The sequence below is a fragment of the Phaseolus vulgaris genome, chromosome 6 (genome assembly GCF_000499845.2).
Source record: "Phaseolus vulgaris cultivar G19833 chromosome 6, P. vulgaris v2.0, whole genome shotgun sequence".
Lineage (NCBI taxonomy): Eukaryota > Viridiplantae > Streptophyta > Magnoliopsida > Fabales > Fabaceae > Phaseolus > Phaseolus vulgaris.
Genome location: NC_023754.2, coordinates 16826145 through 16839389, shown reverse-complemented (window position 1 = coordinate 16839389; position 13245 = coordinate 16826145). Strand labels below are relative to the sequence as shown.

Genomic DNA, 13245 nt, shown 5'->3' with positions numbered 1-13245 from the left:
ATATTAACTGACAAACGTCTCCCAAAAATTAAAAAAAAAGTACATTATTTATTTTATAAAATTAATTTAAATACACAGATTTTGTAAAATATATTAGTTTTTTAAGTTATTTTCCTTTTGATTTTTTACTAGTTTATGAACACTTTTAATTTTTAAGAAACTTACTGCAAAAAGTCAATAAAATTAATATTTACAATAATTTATAATTAGTTGAATATATATATATATATATATATATATATTTTAGTGTTCTGATATCAATAATATCATTAAGTCAATCACTGTATTTAAGGTATTGTTCATTTTGGAATTTGAAGTTTAGTTCCAATTTTATTATTAAAAGACGCAACACTAATGTTCCCACCTTAAATTTGTTAAGATGACATTATTAGGATCAATCACCAAAGAGATATTATCTCCTTTCACCTATTGTTTGTTTTACCTTTTAAACAGAATGAATACTTGTTTTGGTCATTAATGAGAAGTAGAGCTCAACATAATTGTTGATTGACTTCATTCTCCATTTCATTCAATGTTCTTACATGGTTATTCAAAACACGATTAAACAAGGTCGGATTTCCAATCTCTTTGGTTATGTGGTCCTTCAGTTATACGATCCTTTGGTTCTTCATCCCATGAGTACCTGCAAAGACACTTCAACGCTCAAGTAAACAATGAGTATGTTCAGTTACAGGTATTGTGGTTATAGAATCATTACCTTTCTCTTTTGGAATATTTTTTATTTATAGTCTTTTTATGACTTTCTCTTTTGGGATATTTTTTATTTATAGTCTTTTTATGGATTTTTCCAAGCCCATAAAGATACAATCACCTCCCTAATCTTATTTAAGGAGTAATTAGTTATTTGTGAATATGCACTAGACACTCAGTAGTACACTCTCATATCAAGATTTTTTAGTTTTATTTATAAGATATGTTTTTAGAGTAATATCTAATCTTTTGACTATTAAACTATGAAAATCATGTATTTTTTAGAAAACTCAAATAATTTATTTATATCTGATTAAAAGAACAGAATATATATCCACAGAACCCTAGGTATATTAGCAGAAAGCACAACCACATAACCTATCCATTGCTGATAATATATATATATATATATATATATATATATATATATATATATATATGAAACCTATAAATGTTAAACTTGGGAATCATGAGATTCTATATTTGGCCTCTGAAATGCATTTGAGAGTTTTGCCCTGAGAAGCTGAGTGAAGTTAGCAATGTGGTTGAAGAAGCAGAAGGAGGCCAAAAGAGAGAGAAGTAGGTTGATGATGATATAGCAGTAGAAGAAGTGAGTGAGGAGATTCCAAAGCAGTGCTTCACATGCAACTACTCCTGACACATGGAATGTTATGATGGTACTTGGCAGGTTCAAGTTAGCAGTGAATGCAAGAACATGGGAAAATATAGCAAGGAAGAAAAGCAATATGGTTGGACTTAATCTTTGGAAGGGATTGTTGTTGGAGACTCCATACTTTGTTGCCATACAACTTAGCTCCAAGGCTATAAGAACAACATAGGCTTTTTGCTTGTTCATAATGAAGATGATGAGAATGAAAAAAGAGATGATGATTATTATATTATGCAGAGGTGGAGATATGCTGCATAATCATGTCTTCTTTTTCTTCCTTATATAGGCATCTAAGTAATAAATATACAAAGATCTTTGTCAAGTTCCTTTTTTCCTTTAATTGAAAGAGGCATGCATATATGTGCTCTATCATTGGCAGTATATAGTCATCACCATTTACTCAAAAATTGATTGGTCTGAGACACCGTCCGTGTTGAAGGCTGCAGAGAAAGTTTGGTCATCAGCATCAGTTTTTCAAGAAAATCGATCAGTAAAATCTCACTATAGTGGGATAAATTTAACTACCTACTCATTTCTCACAAGAGTTTAATATGATCAATTTTAAATGATTTTATATTTTATTATGCATTCATGAATTTGTGTAATTATAACTAATGAAATTTAACTATTCCTATGTTTTTACATTTTACACTAATTCTATAAAAAGAAATAAAATACAGGACACTTCGAAATTTATTCTATTTGGTTATTTTATTTTATTTGTATTTTTCACTCAATCATTCAATATATATTTTAATTTTCTAACTTATATATTTTAAATTATGTTAATTATATAACTCATTGTTGGTCAATGTAAGTTCTCTTGAATATTATCTATAATTTTATATCTAAAGATTATATAATATATGATTTTGTTCACTTAAAATAAAATATAGTCACAATGAAAAGTTTATCATAAAGATAACTTTAGCGTTAATATTTTCATTGCATTGGACAATTATAATTGTATTTCGACTAACTATCCTTAATGTAATCAGAGTTGATATTAGGAATGACAAAACAGATCGAACCCGCATCAACTCATCATCATCTAGATGGGATAGATTCACTTTTTGAAACCAGCCAATCTCTATTGGCCTGATCCGCCTAACCCACCATTCCACTCTTCTTTTTTTTTTTGACACTTTTAAAGAGGGATCTCATAGAATAAAAATTGGTGGTGATCAATGTTTTATATGAAACTTTATTTACATTAATTTTTTATACATCATTTAATTCATTGAAGTATTGTTGATATTTACTTTATTTTGTTAAATATTAAATTTTCTTTCATTAGAATATTAAAATTTGATATAATTTTATTATTTTTTCTTGTATTTTTATTATCCAAAAAAGTGATATGAATTATCATAACCAATTAAATAGATCTAAAACAAAACAAAAATTACAAAAAGAATTAAAAAAAATTGAAAAGTGGAGGACCAGCCCATCTTGCCTCGCTTTTGACGGGCCAATGGCAGGTCAGGCCAAAACGGACCGAGTTGGCCCGTTTTGTCATTCCTAGTTGGTACTGACACAAATATTTTAAGCGAAAGAAGTAGAACAACAATATCATTGCAATTCATGTACCTAAAGTTAGGGAACTTTTAATACATACAATAATTATTTTATTTATAACTTTAATAGAAATATTTTTTTCATTTATTTCTCATTGTATGTCTAGGCAACGATATTTGTTTGAATGTGAGTATTATGTTATATATTGGATGAGAGAAACAAATGTTACAGATTTTAACATTTGCTAAAGTGTATTTTACTTTTAATGACTATTGCATAGTCAAATGTATACCGTTTTTAACCATCAATTTCCATTGTTCCAAGACACTCCTCCAACACCAACCGTGTAGTTAGGTTTATGATTTTGTCTAACTCACTTATAAATTAGTTTACACAATGTTAGGTTTATGATCTTGTTTAACTCACTTATAAGTTAGATTACACTGATTTTTGTTGAATTTTTAGTACAAATGTTCTGAACTATTTTTTTCTGCCTATTCCAAGTTTTGATTTTAAGGCAAAACCAACCGAGTTTAAAAAAGAAGCTGGTAACATCATCAAATTATGCATCGTCCAACATAAACTTAACCCTAGTCCAATATTTATTTACATCTTTTTACATTAGATGAATTTCAAGGTAAAGTTACATCTTCTATATTTATATGAACTATTACGTAATGTAATTAATCATAAAATTTCAATCTTTTATACACACAATAACTATCATGCTTATCTTCTTATCTCTCATGATTGTGTGACTAGATTGCATGGTTGAGAAAAGCCTCTTAAATGGGAAGGGTTGCAAAGAACATGACAAAATGTGAGATGAATCAAACTGAATCTGCATTGATTGGTTCATGATTTTGTTGTCTACTCCATGAAAGGGAAAGGAGATATATCTTTTTCTACTTTATAGATTATTATAATGCAATGCCATCCACAAGTGCATCTTGGACATACCCTGAAATTATTTTTTCTGTCGATAATGGCATAATATTTTTTTATTCTATTTTATAATTTTTTACAAGTGACAAAATAAAGTGTTTCTTGCAAAGCACGACGATCATTGAATGGAGATAGTGGTGAAAATAAATTAAGCTATCTAAGAGAATAACCAAGTTACCTTTAAGAAGTTATATTTAATTTTTAATACAAAAGGGCTTTTACATCTAAAAGGACATATGTTTACGTAAACATAACTAAGAATTATTTTAATATTTTATTATATTAATTGTTTATAATGTATTAAAATTTATTTGTTACTTTTAAGTAGCTGACTTGTAGAAGAAGATAAAGTTATAATGGGGTCACTTTGAATGATCTCCAACCATGAACAAGAAACTTGACATCTCCAAATTGTTAAAAATGTTAGGTATATTTGTGAATGAGTGGTTCTCACTCCAGCACTTGCCCTAATTCTAATCAATAATTTTATCAACAAAATAATATTGCAGTAGACTTGACCCTCTAAAATGAGGAAGTAACTTTTAAAAATAAAATCATATTTATAATTATTAAAAACTAAAATTTAAAATCATGATAAGGTTTTGTTCTCTAAAATATTCCTCAACTTTTAAAAGAGCCAAATTATATAAGTGCATGTTTCGTACTTGGAATTTTCATGTACCTCCATATTTTTTTATTAATTTTAACAATATTTTTCTATGGATAGTATGGTAAAGTTTTTTTTCATTTTTAAGTGATGGTGACTGATGACAAACATCGATAATTGAGATAAATTTTGCGATATTTTTACATGATTTATTTTTCTTCGATTACTTTTTTAAAATTTGTTTAGAAGTCACAAAACCCAAAAAAAAATCAGTTAAGTGTAAAAATGAAATACAAAATTAAAAAAAATTATTTTCATACTAAAGAATGTCAAATACATTGAATATTTTCGTCCTATACACGCTTAAATGATGAAACTGTCCTCTAAAATATCACTAGAGAGAAATAAAAATGTTACAACAAACTTATTTTCATTGGTATGAAAGTGAAAAGAGAATTTGTCATAAATTATTATAAGAATAATAATATATATATACTTTTATTTAATAAATATAAAACTAAACTTAATATAAATATTAAACTCTATTGCCTGCAAGTAGCGCCTCATGTATTCGCTTTCCCAGTCAATATAGTGTAATAATGACTTACCAAAATGTTCTTGAAATAATGATTTTATTAAAAGATTCGTACTTAAAAATACAACTTCTGATTTATATATAATTCGTATTCATGTATAACTTTATGATTGTTTTTATTTTAAATTTCATGACTTCGGGAATTTCTTTTTTTCTAAAAAAACTAATTACTATTTTCAAAATTATACTTCTTCTTCGAATCAAATTATTTTAAATTATTTTATTGCGACTAACTTTTTAAACTTTCATTAGTTTGTTAATACAATTTTTTCTCAAAATTAAAATATTATAAATAAATTTTGATAAATTTAAAATATAAAGTGTTTTTAAATAATATTATATTTTTAAACAACATGAATATTTTGACTAATATTATATCTTCTTAAATTTTTTTATAAACTAACATTCTTATTGGTAAAAATAAGTTTTATTTTAAAATAAACATAAATTCGGAGACGTGTAATTAAAAATATATTATATCTAATATTTAAAGAGAGTGGAAATTATCTATTAAATAAAGTCATTGAAAAGTTATTTCAATTAAGTTTTGTTAAACAAAACTTTTGTTTTTTACTTTTATTAAAAGACAAACACAGACAACTTTTGCTTTTTTTTATTAAAAGACAAAAACAGACCACTTTTGTTTTTTTAAATTAAAAGTAAAAACAGAAGACATGAGATAAAAGTTAAGTAAGAACATTTTGATTTGAGTACTTTTTTTAAAGCTTACTCGTTTATATATAATTTTAAAAGCATATTACACCATTTTCTTAAAATACCCTATTTTATCTCCCAATTTACTGTCATGAAATGCATGCATTATTATATCAAAAAGCTGTTCTCAGCGTTACGTCTTGTTTGTCTGGAATTTGCTTCATAGACATCCTTAAATACTATAACATGATTAAATTTGTTGTCTATGAATCTATTCTACTTATACACATCTAACTATATATGCAATTGAGTGAGAAAGATTCATCATAAATGCTTGTGTCTAAATGTTATGCTCTGTATGTAAACTATACATAATCCAGGTAATCCCGAAAAAAATGAAATGCAAGCATGCAAGTATAATACACTTGCAACAAAAAGAGCTTCTGGTTTCAAGTCTCAACTGTTTCAGCTTTGTTCTTTTGAACTATTGCACTTTAACTATATACGATTAATTTTGATTCCCTTTCAGTGGTAGAATTAACTAGTTTCTCCATAAACCTTGCATACATCTTCCATTCTGTTCTAGAATGTCTACAGTATATTCAAATCAATTTTACCAATATTACTAGTATTGCTTGTTTTGAAGCAAGGAGTGACTCAATGTAAATTAGCACTTAAGGTGCCAACTAAAAGTAATAACTGATCTGTTGAACCTTGAGGCCATGATGGTCGATCTTACCAGTTAGTTCAACATGATGGTCCTCCACATTTTGTTTCAACAATTTTAATGCTTGCATAAAGAGAAACATTGAGGGTAGTGTAGTAGAGAACACGAGCTTAAGATTTTGGACTAAATACCATGCACAATGAGGAAACAAGTAAACACAAGTCATAAATATAGAGGGCCGAAAAATTTGCTTCATATTAATTTAAAACCCCCTAACAATTGCGCCAGATGATCGCGTTTTCATATCTTTCATTCTCCCACTGAATCTCGTAGCGTGTTCTAACCAATAAGAGTGCCAATAGTTTGACATATCTTACAAATCACTTATATATTATTTGATTGGATCTAAATATTATAATTACAAAATTATCTTTTAGTGTGTTAGATGCTATTCTTAATAAAAGATAGTTTGCCAAATGGTGATGGTTCTCAAAATATCTTTTTTGAATCAAATAAAAAACTACTAAATTAACATTCAAGTATCCAAAATATCCTTAGGAAATTAGCTTCAATCCTCCCTCTTCCTAACGATCTTCTTTGGGAGCAGCAATCAATATATAGCAGTAAAAAGAAAACTGTTTTCTGTACATATGTATATATAGCAGTAAAAAAGAAAACTGTTTTCTGTACAAATGTTTATATGCAGCTAAACCGAAGGTCAAAGCACTCCACTGGTTAAAATAGCCAATCCTAGATGTGTGAACTTCACAATTCTTAACAAAAGAATACTGTAAAATTAAACAGATATATCTCGGATTATATTGAGATAGCTAGGACAGCAGAGTAAACTAACAGACTAATTTCAATCCACCGCAAGGGAAGCAATGAAGGATACAAATATTAAACACAAACAGTTAAATAATGTTGGCATTGTGTCACCAATCTAATTTGTTCAATGGAACTCAACCCAAAGTAGCATGCTTAAAGCTTGTAAGTGAAGGTCCAAAATAAAATAATCAAATAGTAACAAATAAAGCTGAACAAAATCAAAAGTACCAATTCTTCACCATATGCACTTTCACCACCTCTAAAAACATTCAAGATAGCATCCATCAATTAGACTAGGAAGAAAACCTACAGAGTCTTGATCGAACGTGGTTGTGATTTTATGACATAACTATATATGACTGGCAGGATATATTTTGTGAATTAATTTGGTTAGACCCCCATAGTTTGAATAAGAAAATGTTATCTCTAAATTTTTAAAAACCAAACCTTCTCGTATATAACAAAACAATTGGTTGAGCATATAGGATGGACTAGTGTACCATATAACTTCAACCTACATAATCAACTGTTGAAGCAAGACCAACACATTCATGTTAGGAATAGGACCCATTGAATGATGTGTACAACTAGATAAACTTTATAGTAACTCCGCAAAGAAAGGGATTAACATAAATCCAGTTGCTGAACTATAGCCATAGTAAATCGCCACATTAGAATTTACAGAAAACTTCTTTATTAACATATGATAAACATGAGACTATTTATTTGGCGTAAGATTAAATTTTGTGTAAAATTAAATTTGATTTTCTATGGCTTCAATGGGTCCTAAACCTCATCATATAATCATGCTAGACCAAAGCATGCATTTTAACTTTCAAAAGAATAAAGAACCAATAATTATATAAGAATGATAACCGAAATTGAAACCATTTTAAACACTACTTACCCTAAAAGAGCTTCCTGGACCAAATCTTAGTTGACAGGGCCTATCGCAAAAGTCAAATGCCTAGAATAGAACCCTTGGTGGAGATCAAGAATGCAGGCGTATCAATGAATTCAGGCATTAATACTAGAGATGACAATTGAAGATTTAAGATCCAAGCGCATTCAGGTGGTGCTAACCGCTATGTTCATCCCTGAAAAAATTATCACCAAATTATCCTTTCATATTTACCATTGTAAAGAGGCAATGGAAATAAATAACACTGCAAAGCAAAATGCACTCAAAATAGTAATTTATTTATAGTTTCCCTCGCATGCACACAAAATTGAATTCAGAATTCTTTCCCAAGTTGTGGATCTTCCACAAACTTCACACACTCAACGATATAGAGAACCAATATCCATGCATATACATTAATGACATGACAGTATTCTATAAACATTAATACCAATACCATGTAATAGTATTATATGATTAGTTGATCAATGATCAGTTATTAAATATAAAAAATGAAAACAAACATGTATTGTCATCAATAAGGTGCAATAGAAATTAAAACTGAGCTACTAAGAAACAAACCACCGTTAGAAAAATTGAAGGTGATGGAACTGGAAGAATTTCCTGATAATAATATAAGATTGTTGTTATATAACATTACAACTTGACCTTTTTCTACATCGGTAAAAAATATAAAAAACTTTTGAATATGTACAATCATAATTCAAATTTACCTTAAGGTATAAATTGCCTCTGCCAAAATATTGAACAGCATATCACAAACAATATTTAGCCCCAATTTCCCTGCAATTTTTGTGAGAATATTTTTCGACACTTCCATTCAAAGCTCAAACCAGCTCATTCAATGTCAAGTATTGATCAATGAACTCAGAGCATACTTGTCTCATAGTCCAAAACATCTTAAATTGCATTGCTATCACAAGAATTTTTCATCAACGTAATGCTGTAACTTGTACTCCAGACGTAGTATCCTTGTGCTACACATCTGCTTTAATACTAGGGAGTCATGAACCGTATCATGGCTTTTTCCTTTGTTTCAAAAATCTTTTAGAATGGATACAAGTGCATATTGCATTGCTAGCACCCTTCCTTTTAGAAACAGTTAAAAGTACAGAAGATAACCATTTGATTGAGACTTTACCAATTGTCCTTGCAAGAGCACTTCCCATCAAAAAAATGATGAAACCTGTTTGAATCTCTCATAATGATTGGTCGCCCTATAGTAATTGATGCAAACTTCATAAATACATGGCAGTCATCACAGACACGTATATTCTTTATGATCCGTATTGGTTCAATCCCATTGGGCTTTCTAATTAAAGAAAAAGCAAGGGCAAGTTTCTCACTATGGTAGGAAATGGATCTAAATTTTTCTTCCTCTCCCACATTGTGTAGGACAATGTTTATATCCGGATTATAACCAATGTTTTGCAATATTGAGATTAATCTGTTCAATTCTCCATAGATTTTTCCCGCTTCTAGATGAGAGTGATCTTCTGAAACAAATCTGTGAACTTCATTTCCAACCTCAACCCAGCTGTAGGCAGCAAACTTCTTTGCACTCTTTTCCTTCATGAGAGATCTTACAACAGCTACGTCTTTCCATCTCCCACAAGCAGCATACAAGTTGGAAAGCATGATGTAAGGTCCAGCATTATGTGGTTCGAATTCAAAGAGATAATTAGCTGCCAATTCTGCACTCTTTAGGTCAGTTTTGGCACAAACAGATAGTAAGGTAGACCAAATACGGCAATTTGGTTTGTGAGGCATACCTTGGATTAGATCCACTGCTTTATCAATTCTACCTGACCTACCAATGAGAGTGACCATACATGCATAGTGATCCAATGTGGGTGTCATTCCTTGTTCACTAATTGCATCAAAATACTTTTGTCCTTCTTTTACCATATTAGCATTGATACAAGCAGATAAGACAGCCACAAAAGTAATATTATCAGGTTTGAAATTTTCTTGTTGCATTCTTTCATACAAAGCCAAGGCCTCTGGAACCTGTCCATTTTGTGCATAACCCAGAATCATGGCATTCCAAGTGATAATGTTCTTAATAGGCATTGTTTCAAAAACGACCCAAGCATCCAAAGTGACTCCACACTTCGAGTACATATCAACAAGAGCACTTAATACAAGCATGTCGTTCTCAATGCCCACTAAAATTACTTTTCCATGGACAACTTGACCATGATGCAAAGAAGCTAGTTTGGCACAGGAGCTAATCACACTAGAAATGGTGTAGTTGTCAAGTTTAACATTTCTACGTAGCATGTCACCAAACAACATCAAAGAATCCTCATCTCTTCCATTTTGAGCATAACCAACTATCATTGTTGTCCAACAAATTTCATCTATTTTTGGTAATTTGCTAAATATATTTCTTGCATCAGCTACACGTCCACATTGAAAGTAAGCATTGAGAACATTTGAAAATGTAACTAGGTCAGGTTTCAAAGTTGACAACTGCATTTCATCAAACAAATGGATGCACTCGTCAGGTTTTCCCAATTTTACATACCCAGAGATCATGAGATTCCATGAAACAACATTTTTATTAATCATTCGATCAAACAACCACCGTGCCCTATCTATATCACCACATCTAGCATACATATCAGTCACAGCATTCCTTACAAAAGTATTTTCCCCCAACTTGGTAACAACAATCTTCCCATGAATTTGTTTCCCATGCCTCAAATCCAAAAGCTGAGAACATGCTTGCAATGCATTCACATAGGAGTGATGGGTAGGCTGAAACCCCTCTTCCTGCATTCTCATAAGAACTCTCAATGCTTTGCCTGAATTCCCATTATTAGCAAAATATGCAATTAATGTGTTATATGAAATAGAATCACGATAAGGCATTTGATCAAAGACAACATGTAATTTCTCAACCATGTCCATCTTTGCATAAGCAGAAAGCAAGGCATTCCAAGAATAAACATCTGTCTTGGTCATGTTATCAAACACATTTTGAGCATCTGCGAGCCTGCCCAATTTGGCATACAAATGGATGAGTTGGTTGTGGATGAAGGAGTCTTTGGGTTGAAAAAGGTGAAGTTCCATGTGAGACTGCAGTCTCTTAGCTTGAATGAAGTCATTGGCTCGAACACAATGAAGCACAAGACGAGTGTAATCATCAAAAGAAGTTGGTCCATTAGAGTACAGCAGATCTATGGCTTGGTGAAGCTTTTGCTTGACCTTCATTTTGGTTTGGGAACCTCAGCCTCTCCCACCACCACCAGGTTTGGGTTCAATCAACTTCAGTCCATGTCTAACTCATTTTTATGCTCTTGTCATCATGCCCAATATTTCAACTTTAACCAAATGACATATTCAGTATTGAATTTTATGTCTACATGGGTAAAGTTATAACACACTCCTACACCATAATAAAAGTAGCAAAGCAATGAAATCCTTAAACAATTTATATCATAGTTTTTGGAAGTAACAGTAAATGTCTTGAGGAAATAATATATTCATGCATCTCATTTTAAGAGGCCTTTAGTCCCCCGTCCCTAGTGTCTAAATTTAATAATAGCAGTCGAGTTTTCCAAATAAATTTGTTTTTATAAGCAAGTTTTGATATCTAATTCCAAAATTCAAATATCAATGGTTTTAGCTGCTACATACATTATTTGCTCTGCTAATGTATTTATTTCTCAGAAGAATCTATGAACATTTTAAACTTTCAAACTCTCAGGACAAAGGCCATGCATGGTTCTTTGTTTTGGGTGTGCGTGACACATATATGTCACCAATGAAAACAACTTTAAATTCGCTAACCTGTATTGGAGGCTTGATTTCTGCTAAGATATATAAATCTAGGATTGCCAACCAAAGTCACATATCAGAAACACCAATAAAAAAAACGCTTCTTAAAATGCAAAAACGACTAAGAGACACCTCTCAAAATAAGATACAGTAATATACAATACAACAATTGTGTCTCTCCATAATAAGTAGCAAAGCATACTCACAAGAGTATTACTATTTAGTCAAAAGAAGGCACACAAAATTTGAAGTTAAATTTTCAAATGAGATGAAAATAAAAAAATAATAATAATAATTGTTGAATATTGAAATTTCAGTTTGAAATAACTTCTTACCGGCTTCATCAAAGATAATTCCTGAAGCTGGTCGAACCACCATCTCCCCTGCATTTATAGCTTTATAACTGTGAAAGATTCTAACACAATCAATTTGCAGAGGTAATTAAACATGATAAACTTCAAGGATAAAATCTGGTTTGTGCTACCTATTGTAACGCATTTCTTTCATCTACCAGAGATATCTCTTAACATTGGATTTCCTGCAACAGTATCAGCACAGACCTCTATTCCCTAAAACTGCAAATGTACAGTAGTTAAAATGTGAGTGAAAAAGGATTTTGTTCAAATTTAAAAGGTGTAAATTGAGAAACAAATTCAGAAAGAATTAATCAAAACAAGGATTTGCCGCGAAAACAGGAATTGACCTTACCTTACAGTGATGGAGGAAGCTGTGTCCGAGCCGAACCATGGTGAGCGAGAGAAAAATTAGGGATTAGGATAATAACGAGTTTAGGGTTTTTAAGGAGAGAAGGATAATTACAATAGCAGAACCTTAGTGTTGAAGAAAAACAGAACAGAGTTTTCTCAAAGAGGAAGAAATTTTCCAAACAAAATCAACTAAAAAAATTAAAATAAAAATATTTTAAGCAGTTAAAAATGATACTTAAAAAAACAATTTATTAAATATCTTCATGAAATGATTACCTTTTACTACTAAAAGCACGTTTTAAAGTATTTAAAATTGTCTCTAATAAAATGGATATTTCAATTAGTATGTTATTAATATACTTTAAAATGAGATAAAGAATACTTAATTACCTCAATTACAAATGTAACTCATAATTGAAATTTAAAAAATTTAAACTACTTTACTGGTCCTTGAGTGCAATTAAACATTTTTTAAATAAATATCAAATGATATCTCAGTTAAATTTTAATTATTAAAATATGATTTGTTTAGAAATAATTATTATACTAACACTTGCATTTTCTTTTTCCGACAATAAATCAACAAATGAATCATACTACTGTGTTTAATATATAAAACAGTAACTTTATACTTT

The 13245-nt window shown here is 30.1% G+C and overlaps 1 protein-coding gene across 4 annotated transcripts; it reads right to left on the bottom strand.

The window, feature by feature from the left end:
• Window positions 1-6918: 6918 nt before the first annotated feature.
• Window positions 6919-12797, bottom strand: LOC137831390 (pentatricopeptide repeat-containing protein At2g22070-like). 4 transcript variants are annotated; one of them, XM_068639055.1, is made up of 6 exons: window positions 12612-12768; window positions 12388-12478; window positions 12239-12286; window positions 8831-11511; window positions 8103-8292; window positions 6919-7155 (listed from the first exon to the last, which is right to left on the bottom strand). In XM_068639055.1, exon 4 carries the CDS (start codon window positions 11334-11336, stop codon window positions 9255-9257), a length of 2082 nt encoding a protein of 693 aa, XP_068495156.1. In that variant the 5' UTR covers window positions 11337-11511; window positions 12239-12286; window positions 12388-12478; window positions 12612-12768; the 3' UTR covers window positions 6919-7155; window positions 8103-8292; window positions 8831-9254. The 4 variants fall into 4 exon arrangements, with proteins under 4 accessions (XP_068495156.1, XP_068495155.1, XP_068495154.1 ...); XM_068639054.1 differs by having other exon boundaries at window positions 6919-8292; window positions 12239-12306; window positions 12612-12797; XM_068639053.1 differs by having other exon boundaries at window positions 6919-8292.
• Window positions 12798-13245: the final 448 nt, after the last annotated feature.